The following is a 22,283-nucleotide window of genomic DNA, read 5'->3' as shown; positions in this document are numbered from 1 at the left end:
AGCATTAAACAGATAAGAATCCAACATGGTAATTTTGGAGGATTTGGAGGAATCCACAGCTTGAGTATGATAATCTATTGATATGACAGCTTTTAGTCCAGCACTCTACAAACATAGAAAAAGTGGGAGGAAGAAAGACAAGGAAGAAAACGTATGTGAAGTGTCATGTGCAATGATCCAAAAAAAATGTTGAGATCATTGCAAACATTTAGAACAAGTTGCTCTGGTCAGAGGAGCACAAATTTAAACAAAATATTTCGACTTGCAAAGCGTTTGATAAAAACCAACACAGGATAAATCCTGATCCGATACTGATATCGGAAATCAATACAATATTATTCCAGCAATGAGTATATAATTCTATCAGCTACTGTAAAAGTAAAAAAACTTCAGTAAGCCATTGGTTTATATAAAACAGGCTATCTGTTCTAATTTCTGTTGTGCTTGACTATTGTTTTCTATTTGAGTAATATTACATTAAGCCTTTTCTAATATTCCACACTGCATATTCCACAAAAAAGTAATGACATAATGCAGGATTATTTTCTATCATGTCAGCACAAGTATTGGTCAATACTCAAAGCTGTAATATTGGTAAAATATTATAAATAAAATGTTGAATCAGGACACTGTGCATGACTTTAGAAAAACATCCCAATGGTGGTGGAAGGATCATGTTTTTATATTATCAGGGGAAATTAACTCATGTAGGTTGTTGGAAAGATAGAAAGAACCATAAAACGATCCAAAGAACTTAAAACTCGGCCTTTTAATAGTACACAGACACTAAAAATACAGCTGGAGCTACAAGAAGAAGTTATAGCACAACACATGGTTGAAATGGGAGGGTCTAAGTCCAGGTCTAAATCTAACAGATAATCTGGGAAAGACCGGAAACTTTTTTAGTTCCTCCAGAAGGATAAGTTTGGTAATAATAAACAAGAATGTGCTAAATCTACAACTTATTGTGGCACATAAAGCTAATATTTAAAACTGATTTCAAATGTATTGAATCAAAATTTTTCAACAAAAAATAAAACCCTAAATTATTTTCTTTCAATGTCGTAATTATGCACTATGTTGCTCATAATTGTGATTTTATCACATAAAATCCCAACGCAGACGACCGAAGTTTGTGGCTTTATGACTAAATAAAAAACATTTCATGTGGTAAGAGCGCTTTGGTAATTCATGTATGGAAGTAAGTTTTCTGTTATTTGGCTCGTCTTTGCACTAACAGACACATTTTGTAAAAAATAAAAAAAACTAACCTACAGAACACATTTGTAGTGACAAGAGCTGCACAGTGTAATGCCTCGTGTTGATACATCACAAAGATTTTAAAAGCGGCACCTCAGAATTATGTTGAATCATGTTTCTCTTGTTTTATTTGACTGTCAGGACTTGTGAGGCAAAGCGCCAGGATTACCTCCAGGCTACATTTAATTGTAAAGACAAATGTGAAAACATAGCCTTCGGGTGAGACAACAGTAAAAGCTCTCCGGGGCACAGCTCTACCCTGTGGAACATCTAGTAGTAAGAAAAACAAGAAGAAACAAAGAATTTCTGAGAAGTCTTCTCCAGTTTTACTGGGTGTGGAGAAATCCACTGAAACAAAATTTAATTTTCTTTGTTGGAATGTGTCACAGCAAGGAAAAAAAATACTAAAAGCATATTTGCAGGTTAATTTTTAGGAGCAACTATGCTTTAAGTAAAAAGATGAGAACTAAAACAATATAATATATAAAGATAATAAAAAAAAAAAACATTAAAAAATGATATTAAGAAAAATACTTTTTTCTGTCAAGCCACAAAGCTAGATTTTGAAACGACATCTTTTATGTGTAAGAGAGAAGGCTCTGGCACATTGCTGCGCCTGCAGGACGCCACCTGTCTGGACGTGGGCGGATATCATTGACGTTGGAGATCTGCATCATTATTGTCAAGGTCTCCCTCGCCCTGCTCTGAATCATTCTTTCACTATGTAAAGAGATGTCTTAAAAGAGATGTGTTATAGCTTCTCCTGGAGTAGCGCAGTGAGTGCAAAAGGACATGTTTAACGTAAATGATGCAAGATAAACATAATGGTTTCCTGAGTTGACTAAGTGCACCTGCTGCTTAATCATGTTCAGAAACTGTTACAATGAAGCTGCTTATTGCAGTTCTTTTATGGGAAGCTGGACATTCATTTACAGTGTTTATAATTATATACATTTTCTACTATTAATTACTAGGATGTGAAACAAATAGTTTGAGGTAATGTAACATTTCATAGAAAATATTCAACATTTTATTTAAAATTAGATGTTTATCTACAATGTCTTCGAATTGTCCTTTCAAAGTTAAGGTTTTAAGAACTATTTGTGGCCTTTGCTTCCAAAAAGAATGTGGGAAACAACTAATTATGTTCGATCATGTCTTTGTGATAGCCACTGTGTAGCATGAACTTTGATGTCATTTTATTTCAAAGGGTTCAACTTTCCTGTTTATGTCTTAAGATTTCTCCAAACATTAAATTAATTTTAACTTCATCGGTCTACAGCCTTCCAATATTAAGGTCTGTGTTCCAGAGAGCTTTTTTTTTTTTTACTTTGATTTTACTCCTTCTGAATTGTTTGGAGTGACGGCCTCCTCGTCTCTGAGTGGCCTTTCAGTCCATGTTGGTCCACTTGTCTTTTTTAGGTTTTAGCCATTCAAAAGGTCTCTTGCTTTTCAATGCATTTCATTTAAAAACATGTTTGTTTCTAAAAAAAAAAAAAAAAAAAAAAAAAACTATATCATTTCTGAAAAGAAAAATAGGTGGCTATTCCCATAGTATTTATAATGCATATTGTCATTTCAACAGATGAATATGGGACCTTTTGCCATCTGTCTTTGTACCCAAGAAGGAATCAAGACTTGTTGATGCCCACAATGCTCTTCCACATATTTTGGCTGATTTCTGTGTTTTCTTTCCAAACTGCTGAGACAGCAGGGCGCTTATGTTGCTGCCTTAAAATACATTCAGTTTTTTATCCTGACCTATCAAAAGCGCATTAAATCATCATCTGAGCTTTCTCAAAATGTTAACTCAATCTGATATCTATTTTTAAAATATGTGATTACATTTCAACTTTTCTTTAGATAATTTTGAAATTTACCAAATATAAACAATGTTGGCAATCCTAATTGACCTTAAACAAAATGTTTGGTCTAATTCAATGTCCAAAAGAGGAAAACAAAGTCATGCCTTTTTTATACAATGTGTTACAAGTAAACAACCTAAAAAAACAAATAAAGGTTAGAAAAAGTGAGAACCCGCCTTCCTTGAATAGAGGCTGATTCCTGAGTTCAGTTACAGCGATACCCTACCTTAATGTGTACCATAATCCTTTTTTTAAATGACTTTGCATTGATTCTCATAACAATTCCTTCCTACTTGTCTTGCAACAACAAAACGAACATTTTAGACAAATGAGCTACCTTGTTATTGGCTGCACTGATGGCCAGAGTGGGGGACGCTCCCCCTGACATGATGCAGTCCATTCTTAGGGACTCTGACTCCAGACTGTAAGGGGTCGACGCCTGCAAGTGCAGAAAAAGGCAAAAACAAATGATCAGATTTTCATGGTTTAGGTTGCTTTTAGTAGAGATTACATTGGTATGTCTTAAGTTGCCTCCCATTGTTTCTTATGTTGACATTTTGTTTTTTTGTAGCATGAAATGTTTTTCACATGTTCTAAAGGGGAGCGAATTAAGCTTATTTTGTGAGACACGACATCCAGTTACCTCTTTGAAATATGTGTGTCATATTTAATAGCCAAGGTTTAGATCAAGGTAAACTAGTCCCTTTTTTGTTGAGGAAAACAATTAGATACCTCAGGAACTAAAACGTTCTCTTTAAACCTCTATTTCTACAATGATCAAATCATTCCAACCCTTTAAAATTAGGAAAAGATAGAACTTTCGTTCAGGATTAATTAAGAACTAACTAGTTAAAAAAGAATAATGATTTATTTTTTCTGCAGTATAACAGAATGGAAAACTTTCCGGATGAAACAGCCCAATGTTTCTAATTATCCACAAATCTTCTGACACAAACAAGTCTGTTTATTTATTGGGGTTTATTCTGCTTTAATCGCTTGCTGACTGTGGCAAAATGTAAGTCAGAGACATGGATATAAAAAAGCTCAATACACCAATTTAATTCAGTGACTTGGTACAAAATACGAGAAACTGTTCCAATATAAAAACTAAACAAGCAGTATGACGCTACTTTTCATATTTCTTCAGCAACGAACAATAGAAATCAAAGAGTTGTGAAAATATATGTTTACTATTTATATTGGGTTTGTGCAGATATCCACTGTTATGTTTTTGCAGCAGCTCTTTTCAACCAAAACGTGATACCCATATTAGATGATCTTTTTGCTTCTTTTGTAGATGAGATGAGGGACTCTTTTACTCCTGTTCTGAAAAAATGAGTATTAAATGCACTCTACATATTTTGCATTGTTAAAAAAAGGATTCCAATATGTTACAGCAAATTGCAATATTAAATTCTAACGCACATATCTGCCTGGACTAATAGCATTCAGATAGCATCTTGGAATAGTAACAATAAGGAATATTTTAGCTCCATTCATCTGCCCAACAACAGTTGCCATCTCCCGTGTTCCTGTTGAACTAAATCAACTTCAGAGCAAAATGCTGCCAACATCAATTTAACGGCAAAGTACTGATGTTCTGCATAAGATAGAGTTGCTCCTTGGTCTCCTTGCTAATTATTCACTAATGTTCTCCTTATAAACCTCTCAGGCCTACTTACACTGATTTTACCTCATGGGTATCAAATTAAAGGGGGCTCAAAACATATGAATGTCACACTTTGCAAATATTGGCATGTAACACATTAAAAACCCTTTACAACTCTATGCTGTCACTTCAAAATGTTTTACTACTTTGTGTTTGTCCATTAAATCAAAACTCAATCACATACACCTGCATAAATAATAGGTTAAAAAAAACTATACACATTTAGTACCAATTACCCTAATTCACCAGTCAGTGTGTGTCTTAATGATTTTCTGCGGCAACAGATCCAGCAGAGTACAGCCCAAGTGAAGCACTTCTTAAATCCCTGTGAGCCTTTTCTGTTCATTTAGATTCACAAGAATTCTGAATCCGGCTTGTAGCGATTGGAGATACCCAGAGGATTTTGGCAATGAGATGGGAAATTAAATGTGACAAAGGTTATGAAGAAATTTCTGTCTGCTTCAAGTTCATGATTCTATTTTATGAGCCCCCCCAGATTCACCCCGATGCCCCAGGCTCAGAACCGCGCAAACAAGTCGGCGCGTGCTTCAAGTAAATTGCCGGACACTTAGGCAGACTGGGAAGTGGACACATCACTTGTACTTGGTAAGATGAATCAAGCCATCTTCATGAATTATTCACACATTTCAAACGTGTTCAGCAGCAAATCATTTGCTGCTGTCCTCCCCGTCAGCCAAAGCACAGGTCTATGAGAGACGATGAGCACTAAGAGATTGATTAGGTGCTACACTGGTGCCTGAAATATTCTAAAAAATTTGAAAACTTGTGTGTGTGTGTGGGGTGTTCCTCCCTGTTTGACTTCCTTTAAGGTTCAAGGCAGCTTGGCTGACTTCCCCAACTGCTTACAGTAAGAGGATTGGTTGGTAACAATGCAATCTTTAATTTATGATAAACTCCCAGACAAATGAGTTGCCGTTTCCCCCGATGGAAGCTCTTAGAAAAAAGAAAAAAAAAAAAAAACAACAAAGAGGAGATGGGGGGAAATAAAAATGGGCTGGTGGAAGAAAGCGGGAAGACAGAAAGAATAGGTAGATAATTGAGTGCCGACAGACAGCAGACAGAAAGGTATACATGAAATGAAAGGGCCATGATTATCCTCACCGCAGCTACACAACTAATAGCACAATGAATTTATGAAAGTGACGTTCAGCCTCTCTGCCAGCTTAAACTCTTCACAACCGTGCAGCCCAGGTGCAACTAAAGACCCCCCAAATAAAATCACAAAGACATATTTAGTCCACCTTTTCTATCCCTCCAGAGACAGTAATACCGCCTTAAATCCCAGCACTTAAAACCTCCCATTCTCTCATTAGCCCATGTGACAGCCCACAGTGTGTCTGCCAGCAGTGCAAGTGAGGCATAAGAAAAGGGGTCGAAGGGCCCATCCATGTAAGACAAGATGACAAGGCTCTGAATTAATTAATGTTTGTAATAAAAAAAAATGTTGGTGAAGAAAATATGTCTAACGGCAGCCCCAGGGCCCTCTGTGGTAATTAACTGGAACACAAGCCTAGAACACTTCCTCCCTCCCTCCCCTCCTCCAGCTACTTCTTTCCCCTCTTCGCAGCTCCACTCTTTTTCTCCTCACCGTTCTGTCTACATTGATGTCTGTTTCTCTTTGTTTCTTCATCCTTTATTTCAAACTTCTCTGTGCTTCTTTTCAGGCAACCCTTTCTTTCTCTGCTACCTCCAGTCTTCCCTAAGTGAGCAATAGTGATTGTGCACTTTGCCGCTCCACGCCTGCCTGAGCTTTCCTGAGACGGGGAGGGTAAAGCAGCAATATGGACAAGGAGGTAGAGAGGAGAGTGGCAGGAAAACGGGGAGATAATGATTATGTTGCTACAAACAGAGACAGAGATGCTGGATAATAGGTAGAGACGGGGGATGTGATGAACAACTGCAGGTTTCTTTAACGTCACAACACAGTCAGATGTACATTCAGAAAATCTCACTGTAATCAGGGGAAAAAGAGCAAGGAAAAACCTGAATGGATGGCTAAACGGAGCGAAGCCATGCTGTCTGAAGATCGTCCCCATCCAGTACTCACTATAATGACTTAAATTCATTTAATCTACCACATTTTAAAACTTGAGATACTAGAGTTTATGGTAAAAGGCCTACCAAGATATTGTTTAATTATTTTATTCTAAAACCTGTTGCGTTATTGTGTGCCAGCTATCGATGCATAGTTAAGAAAGATGAGAGTCTTCTGTACTGAAGTTGTGGTGCTACAGCAGTTAATGCAGATGGATAAAATTGGCTTTTAAGTTCTAAAGTGCTCAGTGTTAACTTTGAGTCACTAATTATACATTAAACACCAAAGACGACTAATGAAACCACTTTATTTTAATTCTTTCCTACTCTGTGGGCATTAATCATTTGAATTGCAGTGCAGTGGCTCTATAGAGGAGGATGGTAGAGTTTAGTGGATCAAAAAGGCCTGCATCATTCCTGCTAAAAGTACAAATGTTTGGTTAATCTTCCACTCAAAAAAAGAAACCCTATTCTGCTAAATGTTAAACTTGGCTGTTTGGATTTATTTAAAATCCAATTAGTTATGAATATCTAAACTAAGTGCTGAAGAAAAAGAAACTTTTTGCACAGTTTCCTGCACACAGAGGTTGAACAACAGAGAGTTTTGGAAGGGGTTTGTATGACGTGCGCATCCCATGGCGGAGCTACCCCTGCACTGCCTTTGTATTCAGATCTGCAGGGTTAATGAGTGAACGGCAGGCGCGTTCTGCTGAGCTGATGCAGGGTTACATATATTTATAGCCTCCGCTGCTGTCAATCAATGTTTCAAAAACCAATCTTCATTCCTGCGTCTGAATCCTCTCATCTTTCCTGCAGCTTGTTGCTGCTTCTGCTGTGAGAAACTGAAGAATGCAAGCCAGAAAGATCTGGTGATTATATGCATATATAAGCTTTAATTTCGACTGTGATGTGTTTAAAAAATATGTTCTAATATTTCTAAAGTATCTCAGGAGTTTTTTTACATCTCTTGTTGCACCCTCACCAAATGCTTTGAAAGCATTCCCAGAAAATGTTCTCTGTGGAAACAGAATTGTTTCTGATTCCTCCATCCTGGCATAAGAAATATCTTATGTTCATGAAAACCTCTAACGATGACTTTAAGTGTGGTTCCACTCAGGATTTATTTTACCAGTGAAACAGCAGACATGTTTAAGACTTTAAAAGCAAAAGACTCCAGTGTCATAAAGAGAGGTATTCAGAAGGTTGGTAAAATTGTACCCTTTCTCCAGAGCGTGGTCTTTTCTTCGGCCTGCTGGGCATTGAGTCCTCTTTAGGGTTGGTGTCTATCGCCCAGTAGGAGCCCTGAAAAGTAACCACAATGAATACACATAAGCATCTGCTCTTGGTCTTGCTTTCGGTCTTTCCAAGCTTTCAAAGTAGATTTGGAAACCAATACACTTCCAAAAATACAATAATCATTTCTTTTTATTTTCTCATTTTAAACAAAAGTTTGCAGAAATCTGGAAAAGACTGCTTCTTCCTCTTAAATGCAGAATTTTTACTGTCTGTTCCATCTGTAGATTGCATTTGTGGTCATGTGAATTATTAATAAGATGTTGGAGTCTTCTGCAGCAGGCAGTGCTTACATTGGGTAAGCAGGTAGGACTTATCACAGACAGCCAACATAAAGAGTTAAAACAACTCCATATATTTGTGTAATTATTTTTTTATTTTTTAAGTGCTTGACAGGGCTAGATTCTAAGTGTAATTCTCCTTATCTAGAGCTAAATTTAATATAAGGGTTCCTTCCATAAGAGGTGATGGAACATCTTATCTTTTCTGAGAAATTGATATGATTAGAAGCAGTACTCAAAAAGTCAGTCTCATAGTTTTGATGCACCATATTCCCAATCTGTTTTGCTCTCCATCAACCATTGTAGGTAACATGTAATAAGCAGCTTCTTTTCTTCAGCTCTAAGAGAACAATCTATCAATTTCTTACCCTGCTCAGGTCATCAAAGGTACTCTAAATTGTTACTGTTGTGCCTATAAGGATGTAAAAGGGTCAGTTCGTTTTATCATTGCTTCCAACTTTTTAAGCACATTTGATCATCAACAGGCATCTTTAGTTTTTCATCTGTTCTATCTCAACCATGTTTACAAGCTTATCAGATGGATAAGATTGTTGTATTTCCTTTTTCTGTTCAACATCTTTTTATTCAAGGAAGTGGATTTCTCATGTATTCTGGTCATCTATGTCAAAATCTATATTACAAGTTAGTTTTGTGGTGAATTCTGTTTACCCAAGATTTTGGCATTGAATGCCAATACTGTTTTTGGCTGAATTTAATTTATCTCAAACAGCATTGGTTATATTTTTTCTAACCTCCCTGAATTTAGTAGTCATTTATCATTTGTATTAGCACTAAACAAAATGTGCTGCCTGTTTTAGAGGGCAGTTGCTGTAATACAGGGTTTTATGAATATTTCCCAATAAAAACAAAGTACATTGGTAACATCTTAAACTGTCTGTTGTATCCTGAAGGTTAGTGTGGGTAGCACTCCTAAAACAAGACGCATATTCCCTGAAAAAAAAAATCATAAACAACTTGTGTAATGCCTAAACTGCTAATCTTGGTATCAAGTAACATGAAGAGTGATTTGGATGTGAAAATATGAGTAAATTATTCTGGCCTTGAGAAAATGAGATTTTAATACCCCCACAATTGTTCCACCTAATATAATAAAAACAACAAATCTTTACATACTAAACCTGTTTTACATGCTGTAAAGAAGAAAAATCAATAAACTGAGTCTAAAACATGTGAGTGACACCTGTAGCCAGTCTGCTATCCATGCAACAAGGTTGTACATGCTATAGGATGCCTATATGATGCTTTTTTACTGCTGCTGTCCTTTTTTCTGCATTTTCATGTAAGGTTCTTAATTTTGCAATATTTCTCTCAAAACCATCAAGCAGCTATAAAAGTCTGAACAATTGCTATTGCAGCTGAATATTTCTATTAACTCAAATGGTACGTTGACAGGTTGATGGTGATTGACAGGTCACGGGAATAAGAGACGCATTGAAGAGAGAGAGAGAAATGGTGCAAGAAACGTCCTTTTCCACAACCCAGTTTAGCAAGAAGGCTTGGCTAACTGCATGTAGTGAGGCTAACGCTGTATTCTGCTTTCCCTGTCTCCTTTATCAATCGTCAGTATCTAGCCAAGCATGGATAAAGACAGGTCGGACTGATTTAAAGCACTTTTTAGAAAAGGCAAAGAAGAATGAACAATCTGGGATTCATGTGGCAAATGAGATAATATAGTCTACTTTTTCGAGGTGTTTGTTAATTTTTCATATATTAAAAAAATAAAGCTGTCTAATAGCTTCTCCATTATTAAACTCATACAATATTTTTTTTTAGGTTTGTGACACAATATTGGAACATGCAAAACACAGATTTGCCTTCAAGAAGCATCAGAAGGGAAACATTTATGTACAAAAAGTAAACCTGTACTTAATATTATGTTTTTGTTTTTATAAAGTGTTTTTATAAGGATTTTTTGTGTTGTTGGCATTCATATAAATATACTGGTGTGATAACTTAGTATATGTTTGATTGGTTTTTGGTATACGTCTATTTGGATCTGCAAAGACCTCCCACAAGTGCGCCTCAAACTCCATCATAGAATCCACACAAGACTAAGAAAATAAAACATTTCTCTGGTTCGACAAAAAGTGCAAAATTAGAGTCTGATCAGCACGAAATAAGACCAGAAAAAAAAACCCTGGGACAGCTTTCAACAAATAAAGTGAGATCGTATCATCTACCCTGGGAATGGAAAAGGGCGATCTTTTAATACATGCAAACCTTTTGCAGATCAGGTCCTTTGTGGGCTATATTTATTGTTTACAATGGCAGCCCTGCCATCATGTTTTATGGCTTATTTAGCTGCACTTTGAACACATGTCAACTCCTGAAAAAGGCGAATTAAAATACAATTTTTTTTTTTTATATATTTTTTTCTCTCATTTTTAAGTTCTTTTTAGGGAAATAAAGGAAGAAAAGAAATCCATCAAATATAGGATTAAAAAAATCAGTGAAATTTTTTTCTTAAACCACATCACCCAACCATAGTTGTATTCAGAATTTATTTTAAGATATTATCACTTGATATTTTGGCCCTCAGGCAGAATTTTATGAAGATCAAAGTGTGGAAATCCTCCAGAATTAATTTTTTTAAAAACAATTTCTTTTTTCTGAAGCCCTTCATTTACTCCGGTTTTATTTTGTGCAACATATTTCCTCTCCCTTACAAACAAATTGAAGAGGTTAATCTAGGCCAACCATAGACTAGGCTTAGACACACACTCCCCCCAACCTCCACCATATTTCTTTCCTCTTCTCCTCTTCTTGTCTCTCAGTCCCACACCACTGAGCTGTACACAGCCAATTAACGTTAGCACATGCATGGTTTAGCTTCCCCCCTCTCTCTAAGGCTTCACAAGAACATGTACATTCAACTTCTGCACACACTGTTGACCCCCCTTCCACGTGCTGAGGTATCGACCACTTCGATCCTGGTAGTAAATTAAGGTGCTGCTCAGGTCCAAGTCAGGCTAATCAGGAGGGTAGCCACTCTCTTTGTGTCTTTCCAGACTATAGGCCTCCACTCAAGCCGAAGGATTTCCTCTGAATTATTTAAAGCTTCTTCCCCCTAATTCATTTTTCAATGGCTCCAAAATCCCCACAGCCAGGAGAACCTCCCTCCACTACCCCTCCCACCTAGCAAAATGTGCAGAGTTTTGAGAGTTCATTGAAAAGTTTTTGCTTCATCGTTTTTTTTCTCTCTCCACCATAAAAGTTGTGGGTTGGTTCTTACATTAATCCTGTGGTGTGTGAAGGTTTCAACATTTGAGCGTTTATTAAAAAAATAATGTAAAGACAAGCTTCAGTGATCAACCTTAATTATATACTGCCTGTCTGAGCCTGAGTCCTACGATTCAGCACAAACAAGGACTTGACAAATTGTTGTTATCAAACCGACTCTGCAGAAGTGGCTGTGGTAAAAGTCGGCTTCATAACCACAACAGCAAGCACAGCAGGAGCGGCAGCAGCAGGGGTGAAACATATCTAAAGCTTCCTGCGATTGTGTCCAGGAGAGAAAAAAGAGTGAACAGAGCTCTAATAAAGCATAACAGATGCATGAAAGGCCTTGGATATGAAGGTGTGTACCTACATATACTTATTATTCATTACTCTCTGTGCCACATTATTACTTGGCAGAATCAATATTGGAGGAAAGGCAGAACACAGAGAAAACCACATTAGGAATTCACCACAGCTGGTAGTGGAGCCACAAACTGCTTTTAAGTGCGCAGGGATGTGCGTGTCTACAGGGGCTCCTACATAAAGTAGACAGAAATTTGTAAAGGGGGTTCCTATGCATTTTCTAAGTCAAACTTTCATATTTTTGATGTCTAAAAATTGTATAAATCCTTCAAATCATATTTCCCACGGATTCATTGAAATTGTTGATACTTTTCTAAGTTCTCTTTTTTACCAGAATCTTAGCAAAACATGGACGGATATCAGGTTTCAAATGGAGCCTAGGTGGAAGTTCAACTGAAGAAACTCATTGCTTTTCATTCATCCAGCTGCGACACAGCTAATGAGCTTTGAACCACACCTCCACAAAAGCCAATCGGCATCCAAAGTTCATCTTAAAGCCCTCCGATACGCCGTCTGCTCCTGTGGGCAGGCTGTGGATACGCTGTGACTTCATTCAGAGCGACACCGTTTAAACCCACCACCAGCCCCTCCTCCACCATCGTAGCTAAAGCTTCATCAAAGTGTAATTCCTCCCGAACTCTTACTGCGTTCTCTGTCTCATCTTAACCGGTCCGGCAGAAGACCACCACATTGAGCCTTGTTCTGCCAGAGGTTTCTTCCCAACGGGGAGTTTTTCCTCTCCCCTGTCGCTCCATGCTTGCTCATCATGGACAGGTTCTCTCAACCTGTGTTATCCAAGTCGGACTTCCATCTTCCAGGTCCCTGAGTGAAGCTCTAGTATCAGCTCATGCAATCCACTGGATCTCCCCATAAAGCTCAGCATACCGTCTCGCTAACCAGCAGTCTACAGACTGACCAACTTCATCTATCTCCACTCCACCACCAGTTTCAGGCTTGGGGGGAAACAGACCTATTTTTTGCTCCTGTTCATGCATATCTGTCAAAATTAAGCGCTATGTTTCCTGCCGAGGTCTGAGCGCCAAAGGCCAAGTAATTGTATCAATAAATTTCTCCTAATTGTCTTCTCTCTTCGTGTGAGTTTTTCAGGTTGAATTTGGTTTAAGTCATATAGCAGCAATTCACACCACGTCTCATTCTGCATTAAGGGTGGATGAGCAGGCAGAAGACTTTTTCAGAGACGTTATCCTCTTTTTTCTACACTTATCCAGACTGAGAAACTCTTAAACTGTACAAAAAACTTCCTTCCTACATATGAAACGCTCATCAGTCAAGCAGCTGATTGTTCCATATGTTCCTAATAGAGTAGCTTTGCTTTTAGACTCCAGGTTTACTGGTAGTATACTTTAATGGGGGAGGGGGGGGTCTTTTAATATTGAGGCCTCTCTTGTGCTTAATGTTTAATTTTCCGTATTTAGTCTTAAATAAGCCCAGACTCCTGGAGGACACCCAAACCAATACTCATTACTCTGCTACTTAGTCTGCAATTACTCATCAGTATTATTGGTAGCGTTATTTTAATGTCGTCCATAAATGTTACATTTTCCCTGAATGTTTTTTATTTTTTCTGCTTATAATTTGAGACCTGGAGTTTCAGCTTTCAGCTACGTCGCCTTTCTGTAGGGGGACCATCATGCTACAGCTTCCAATAACGGTGTGTTTGTTTTTATTAGCACTGCAAAGCAAGTAAGCAACTGGTGTAACCACATGTTTGTTCATTGCTGCTAAATCAGTCACTGAAATAATACTGGCCTAACTCAGAAAACTTTTAAGCGAGTGGTTTAAAGAATTTGACTGTGTCAGGAATCCAGTTTTTGTGTTTCCTTTTCTCCTCCTCCAGATGGTGCCCCGTCCTCATTGGGCCTCCCTGCACACCTGCAGCTCGTTGTCTCATTACCTGAGGACTCTTAAGCTGCTGACTGCCACTACTCTCGCCACGCTTAGTTTATGAGAGTCTAACCTGAGTTTTTGTTTTGCCAGTTTTGGGTACTCTAGCCAATCTGGGTTTTGCTGAGTCAAACTGAGTTTTTGTCTACCTGAGTTTTAACCTTGCTGTTTTTGTCTTTGCCTCTCGGCAGGAAGTCATACTGCAAACTGGATGTTTTGGATCTTCTCCCCCGGAAGGATTCTCTGAGCACCAAACTGAGCTGAGGATTCGAGCTTGTGTTTTGGATCTGCTTTTCCCCAAGGATTGTTTGGGCGTCTCTCTGAGCAGGAGATTCATCTCCACAAGAACCGTTGAAGTACCGCAGGAAAATTAAGTGGCAGTCAGCTCCTCCGTTCCTCAAGGAAAAACCGTAGTCTGGGTAAACCCTGTCCGCCCTCCAACAAGCAAGTCTTTACTGGAACAACCCACACTGGCTAGATTCAACAGGAGACACCTTTTTCTGGAAACATGAGTACTGTTGCCTTAATTCCCTTCTTTAAGTCAAAGACACAAATTTCCCACTGAGCCTGAACTAACCGCAGACTCTTCGCCTTCACTTTACAGTCCCAGTTCGGCAGTGTTCAGAGCAGCACTGGACCCTTCTCTATTCAAAATAAACCTGTTAAACTTTTCCCTGGTCTCTCTGTTTGGTCTTCTGCATATGGGTCAGAGCTCTAGGTAAAATCATGACAGACTGCCCTGTTATATCAAATTGGAATGAACCTGAATTTAAATATTTCTTTATACTGTAATTGCTCTGATATGATTATACAGTATATTTCTTTATGTCACCTAGATTAATTTGTCATAAAAGTTTCTTAAAGGTACATATGTTTTTATTTGGTACTATCTATTGAATATGTAATGAAGTAAAGTTAAGCAAATTAAATATTTTTTTGGACAACAAAAGGCAGTCTCTGGAAAAGCAAGACTTATGAACATCTGTCCTCTGGACAAAACAGATTTCTTTTTAAATAAAATTTGTCTTGATCAGCCTATTTAGCCACTTCATATTGGTACTTACTTTACCAGGATCGTCTTTGGAGCGAGGCACTTTGAGAAAACACTTGTTCAACGACAAGTTGTGTCGGATAGAATTCTGCAGCAAAAGGAGAGAAGCAGAGAGAAGAAAAAATGAAAACACAGATTATAAATAAACATTAAACCCAGATTTTTTAAGCACTGGGAACTTTCACTTCTGAAGTTCTGGTAGTTAGAAACATGGGTTTCAGAAACATTGTTAGCAGGTTAAAATTTACATTTTTCACCATCAATGATTTAAATCCTACCAACCTTGAGGACATTTTATGCAGCTTTGACATCTCACAATTGAAAAAGTATTCTCTTAAATCTATTTAGATTTAGTGTAGGAAATGCAGTTATGTGACAGCGGTACTATCTACCAGGAGGAGGATACACAGTTACATCACTGAGATTGGTCTCATCCTTCTTTACTGTATATTTGAAAATCCTAATACAAATTATATGAGATTCTAAAGAAAGGCTAAAAAAGTCATTAATATAATGAATATATGCTGGGAGGAAATCGTAACATCCACACAACAAGGGTACTAACTATTAAAGAACAGAAATGGTGCTGGAACCTTCTTCCAGCAAGGAAGAGCATTTTTCAAAGGATTTTGTGACAGTTTTGATGGCTTTAATCTGCCAGAGTTAATAAAACTTCCAACATAAGAATGTTTAAAATATCTAAAAAATGTCTAAGGTGTGTCATTGCAGCAGCTTGCAAAGTGTAGGATCCTGAAGATGGAATCCATCATTAGTTTCCAATACAAAGCACTTTGACTAGTCTAAAGTAGAGCAATAAAGGCTGCTGCTATTCACTCAGGGAGTTTTGTTAACCCAATTTGATGTTTTTCATTAAAAGAATTATTGCCACAGAGTCCAAACAAACAACATACCTGGAAACCCTATGTCAATTATAATTTAATCATTTTTCCACAAATTACAAAGGATAATGATAAGAAAAAACAAACCAATATTTGGATTATTTAAATATATATTTCTACAGTCTTTTCTATTCAGCGCTGCCTTTTTACCCTCACATCTTCCTGTGTTCCTCATTTATAGTTTTTCATGTGATCAAAATATTTTAAGGAAATATAGCATTTTATTTTAAAGGTAAATGCGCTATTATAGAATGAAGATACTTGAGATCAGAGTTACTGAACACAATTCAAGGCTGAATTGTTTGACATTATGGCCTTTAAATACTTCTGATGGAACACCTCAAGGTCAAAAGCTTTTTTTTTTTCTCGTTGCATATCTAGATGCAGTGATGATGCATAGCTGAAGATTATGCAATGACTACAGTCCACTAAAAACACACATTAAGATAAAGCTCTTAAAATGACAAGGTGCCCTGCTCTAAAAAAAGAAATTAATCAGCTTACAAATAAAGCAGATGTCCTAAATTCGAGGAACTAAATATTCCCCTTCGACCTGATAAGGCTATGAAAGAGATTTTTTAGTCACTCAGAGGTACAATCCAAACAGTTATGGCTGCAATAAGCAGACAGCTGTATAGTGAATTGTATTTATCTTTTGGACACATATGAAAGTGATGTTTGATAGGGAAGCTGAAATGCAAAGTGTTACAGATAACTGACCAGTAAATACAATACTGGAACAATAATTTGTATAATTCTAAGGTGGGATGCTTATAGAGTTGCCCAGTGAGGAACTGTAGAATAAAAGAAAAAAAAAGCTTAAATCTCACTGGAATTATTTCAACTTCTGCTTATGATTCTACTGACTATAATGAGAGGAAGCTGATACTTCTGTCTGTAAAATCTCATGATGTGTGTGTTTCTGTGTGTGTGAGACATGTGCATGTGAGACAAGCGAGAGGAAGAGAAAGGCATGAGACCAGAGAGGGGGCCTGCAACAGTGTACGCTAACCTGACATGAACCTGTTCTCCCTTCAGGCTCCTGTTCTCCACTCATCTGCTGCTGCTAATTAATACCACTGGGGAGGAGGAGGGGAGAAGATAGATGGATAGAAGGAGTGTTTTTTCCTTTTCCTACTGTCTTGTTTTTACTGCCCTACACAAGCTTTGTTTCTCCTGCCAAACTATTTTCACTCTCAGTCAGCAGCATATTGTAGCAACCCTGCCCACCTTTTGCTTCTGCCTTATTCTCCTGAAGAGATGCTTCACCAGTTTCTATTTCACTTGGCAGGTCAATGGCTGTCCATCACGGAGATGCATGGTGATTGTGGTGATTGAAATGGCAAACAGGAATGTCACAGGCTCTTCTTGCACCTGCAAACCCTTGCTCCCAAAAAAAATATCTCATGTATGGTGCCGCTCTATCAAACACAGAAAAGCACTTCAATTTCAGCAGCAGGCTTTGACTTTCCCAACTTCTACCAAAATTTGGGGGGTTTGTTTATTTATACACAGTTTTCATAACCCAAGCAGATTTGCACACCTGTGTATGTCTTGCAGCGTTTGCACGATTCTGTAAATTTCAGACTTTGCACACTCTGGCATTTTCTGGCATGTGTGTCCTTGAGTTTCGATGGTGCTTAAAATCAACCAAGCCAACAACAAAAATCTCTTAGCTTTCTAAATTCAGTCCTTACTATGTAACAAAGCTTGGTGTAAATTATCCCTGCTGTGCAGAACCACAAATGGGCCTCGAATGATTGAAGAGAGAGGTTATTTTCTGATTCAGGGACGAGAGAAGCAATCTGCCAATCAGGCAACAGTTTGCATATGAAGGGGCCTCTCGGTAAAGTACCCAGGGCTTAATACATTGGTTTGTGTGTATGATATAATGCAACCTTACTTTTATCATAGAACATAGGATAAATAAAGTTTCCTCTGGGTTCATTAAAACCTTTAAACTGTAGCTAATTACAGCTGCTTTTTTTCAGCAAACCTGTTAAACTGGACAACAGACTCGATTGGAGATGCAACTGTGAAGCTGTAGACAAGGACAAGAGCAGGCTGAACTTCATAAGGAAGTTTATGCCCTTCAGGGTTTACAGGAAGATGCTGCGCATATACCTTTAACCACTGAACACGGACACAGTTCTTACGCAGACTGTGGATCGCATGTTATTCTACTTATCAAAACCTTACCTGCGGCTCCAACACAAAGCCACAGGAGGACCTCCTTTCATATGACCCCATGGATAACAAAATATTTGTTCTGGAGGTAAATAAAAGCACACCATTTTATATGACACCACCCATCCCTTTTACAAAGATAACACTAAAAAGGAAAAGGTATGGGCTGAAATTACCAAAAACAATGGTGTTGAATGTGGGTAACATTATATTTGTTGCATATTAAATGCTACATGTGGTCAAAATAAAGAGAAGGCATCAGAGACACAGGTTATAATGGACAAATAACCCCTTTATTGTTCTATTTAAAGCCTACATGTATTGCGGGAGTCCAACCACTCAGAGGTACTCTGCTCTAAAATACTTGCGATGGAATACGGTGCTTTACAGAAACCGCAGGACATATGCATGAGAGTGAATGACATAAAGAAGCTTAACAAGCTGATAAAGAAGGCCGGTTGTGGTCTAGGAACTCCTCTCGAACTTCCCCTCTTCAGAAAGGAGAATTCTTAATAAAATAAACATTATGGCAACAGTGAGCATCCTCTTCAGATAACAGGAGTGTCTTCAATCAGAGGCAACTCCAGATCTAGTGCAAGACAGACAGCTACAGAAGATCCTTACTTCAGCTATTAAGATTGGCAACGACTCAATGAAAAAAGAACAACTTGAATTGCAACATCTAATTGCTCTTTGGGATCAATAAGTATCATTTGAACTGAATTTGATTGAAAATAAATGTAAATTTACCATTATTTCTTTTCAAATAAGTTCAAAATTGAATGTCTTTGTTTTTTTCTCTGTAATCATTTCTGTGCTTTAAACATAGAAAATGTTAGTTTGGCCTCAGTAAAATGGTTATTTTTTTCATTTATTCCCATAAAAACACTACACCCACTTTGCTGCTGCTAACTGCAGGGAACAAACCATTCCTTATCACAGACAGCTGCAAGTACACAAGAGGTTGTGTACAAATGTGCGTGTGTGTGTCTAATTATAAAAACATACATAAGAAGATTTTCCTTCTACCTGGAAAACGTCAATCCGAGCCAGCTTGCTGGTACAGATTGCTCATCTAAATATAAATCCCTGAAGCAAATGCCCTTTTTCCTTCATATTATACAAACAATAATCTTCCCATGAATGGGGATAGTCACATCAATAAATGTACTGATTAGCAGTGCTGTGAAGTAAGATAATGAAATCTACGGCTGCATCTTCCTTCCACCCACTCCTGGCTCCGCTAGATTAATGAGCTCTCTGGACCTCACGGGGCAGCGCCATCACTGTCCAGCAGATGATGGGCAACACATGTATGGGGATCGTATGTAAGCATGTCTGAGCTTAGAGATCACAGGAATGATAACGTAAAATAACCCTAGGGGAGTTCTGTAACCCTGCAAGGAGCTAGACTATATCAACGCTTCCTCTAGGATGTTTCCACACAGCAAACTTCCACTTTAGCATCGTTGTTGGCTTATAGAAAAGAAACTTCAGATGACACCAATTTACAATTAAGTGCTTGGAATTGCTATTTTATTCAAATATAAATGTAAATGGTTTCACTGAATAATAAAGAAAGTACTTTAAGAGCAATAAACAAATACATCTCTTTTTTTCTATCTCCTTTCAAAAACAGTTGATTAAATAAAATTGCAATTTTACAGTAATCAATGGTATGTTGTCCTTAATGTCCACTTAAAAACAGATAAAGGACTAATGCAATAACAACAAACATCTGTGAAATGCATTTGAAATGTAATTAATCTAGCAGGCCTTTGCTGCAACCGCAGCTGTAGCTCTTCTGGGGTATGTCTCCACTAACTTTACACAGATAAGAGACTGCCAAATTTTAAAACACTGCTCAAAATGTCCTTTTTTTCGCTGGCTATTAACACTAGCAGTACTAATTTGTTGTTACCTTGTTTATTCAGCTTAAATGAACATGAATTATTGCCTTATTTTATATGTTTTATTGTTTTTAGCTATGTTCAGCCCTTTGTTTACAATGGTTAGCTGTTTAAAAGTGCCCTACAAATAATGATGATGGATGATGATGATAAACCCTTTTAATGAGAAACAGCCAAAGCTAAGTCACATTAGATAAGCCTCTATAACAATATTCTTAAGCCTCTACACAAAAATTTATTCATATTTAGGCTGAGACATTTTACAGGACTCATTCTAACAAATTAATTTTTTTTATTTATTTTTTTGGCCTAAGCCACTGTAGTCAAGACCTGTGGTGTGCAGGAATATTTCCCTGAAAACATTCACCCACCTGACCTCTGATCTCTGAATCACCCTCAGAGTTATCAAGGAGGTCTTTTTATGTTTGTATATTTGCAGTGTGAAAATGTACAAACATTTGTACATTTTATGTTCAAAAAGTCTGTTTATTAAGCAATGTTAATGCTATCTTTTCTTAGATTCATCGACTAACTGAAAACTTAATCAAAGGACCAATCAATTACTAAGATTTGCAACCTCTGCAGCACTAAAACCAATTATTTAAACATAATTTTATAATAGTTGTAGAGTATAGTGGACTGTATACAAAATATACAACATTCATTGTACCAAATAACTTTAGGTTTGTCTTTTGAAAACAAATTGAAAAGCCTTAATATAATGCACTAGAGTCTGGGGTTTATAGCAAAAAAAAATCTCAATTAAAAAAACTATTTTAATATAATTAATAATGAAGTAAATTGCTGTAATATTCTAAAAAATCATTAATATGAGCTGTATTTAATCAGGTAAAGCCTAACCAGTAGAGTCCATTTTCCAAGACTTACTGTGAAATATGGAAGAGGAGCTAGGATAAATCAATAATAAAGCTAAATACATTCACCAATGATATAACATGTTGAGTGTAACAATTTAAGGACAATGAATACTCAATGGATTGTAGAAGAGATAGTTATGTCGTTAGAGGAAATAAAGTCTATTTTGACTTAGAATTTTTAAACTTGAGGTTTAAAATAGATGTCTAAACCAATAATAATCACACACACAAAATTGATAGTTGGATCTTTATCAATGGAAATATAAAATACAAAATGTTTGGTTCTTAAGACCATGTTATTAAATAATGCATTTTGTTTGACTAAAATTATATATACACAGACAAAAAGTATCAGGATTAATGATACTTGTTGAGGAACCAATTGAGGGCTGAAGAGACAGAGATGATTTCTTTCTAAATTTAATGAAGAAATAAAAATGCAGAAGCCATAACCTATCGACAAGAACCTCAGGAACCAAAAACTAGGAGACACTATAAACCTACTGAATGAAGGAAATCCAGCAAGTAGTAACTGCAGAGGAGGAGTATATATGCCAAACAGATCAATGAGTGGACAATGGACACCTGCTCCCAACTGATTGGGAGCAGGTGTGAACAGAAGGATCTAGAAAGGAGCTGGGGGAAAGGAGACTGGCACAAGGGGGCAACAGAGAGTAACCAAGAAATACAACAGTGCTCAAATACAACCAGAAAAAAACAAGGATATAACAAAATGGAAATGAAACCAATGACCTAGAAAATATTGAATGACATAAATCAAAGTGTGACTGAAAACTCAAAAAGAAAAGGTGGTTTGTGGGCGGGCGTGGATGGACCGGCCGGGGTTTTTTTTTTACTTGATCGTATTCAAACCCAACCCCCCACCCCCCCTGGCGGGCCGGCCAGCCGGGTAAATACAATCAAGTAATATGAGTGCTCCTGATGTCCAGTCTGCTCCGTAGCTTTGTTTTGGTCGCTGTAACCGCAGCAGTATTTCAAGATAATAATTTAATATGTCGGTTCTTTGCTTTTGTACATAACAAACCACTAATTGTTTCAAATTACTTAATTCAGAATTGTTTGAGTTATCCATAAGTACTGAACTTTGCTGAATCGAGCCACAAAACTACTGTAAATTGCAGTTTCAGCTGACGCTCTTATAAGTGGCGTAGTAGCACAGGCACACTCATTGGCACACTCAACAAGCGCACCCTTTCCGAGGCTGTCGTTCTATTGGCTGGGAAGGTTGCTAGGCGACGATCCAGCTGCAATCCGAGAGAGAGCAAAAAAAATTTGCAAGCAGAGCCTACGGGTTTGCGAGCGTATCTGAGACTCGTGCAGAGCGTTGTTTGTGCGCGAAGAGAAGGAGGCAAGCGAGAGGAGAAAATATCTGTGCAAGAAGCATTAAATCTGAGAGAAGAAACAAA

The 22,283-nt window shown here is 37.5% G+C and overlaps 1 protein-coding gene across 3 annotated transcripts in view; it reads right to left on the bottom strand.

Moving 5' to 3' along the window:
- The window catches only part of foxj3 (forkhead box J3), a 94,313-nt gene that overhangs the window by 20,684 nt on the left and 51,346 nt on the right, over positions 1–22,283 (bottom strand). For all 3 annotated transcript variants that reach the window (XM_015381341.1, XM_015381343.1, XM_015381342.1), the window contains exons 4-6: positions 14,996–15,070; positions 8,068–8,151; positions 3,463–3,564 (exon numbers count right to left, since the gene is read on the bottom strand). In XM_015381341.1, the coding sequence (XP_015236827.1) occupies positions 3,463–3,564; positions 8,068–8,151; positions 14,996–15,070 (261 nt within the window). The remainder of the gene's footprint in view (positions 1–3,462; positions 3,565–8,067; positions 8,152–14,995; positions 15,071–22,283) is intronic.

Source organism: Cyprinodon variegatus, unplaced genomic scaffold (assembly GCF_000732505.1).
Source record: "Cyprinodon variegatus isolate N-32 unplaced genomic scaffold, C_variegatus-1.0 Scaffold231, whole genome shotgun sequence".
NCBI lineage: Eukaryota > Metazoa > Chordata > Actinopteri > Cyprinodontiformes > Cyprinodontidae > Cyprinodon > Cyprinodon variegatus.
Note: the sequence above shows the minus strand (reverse complement) of the source record. Positions and strands in the feature narration are given on the sequence as shown.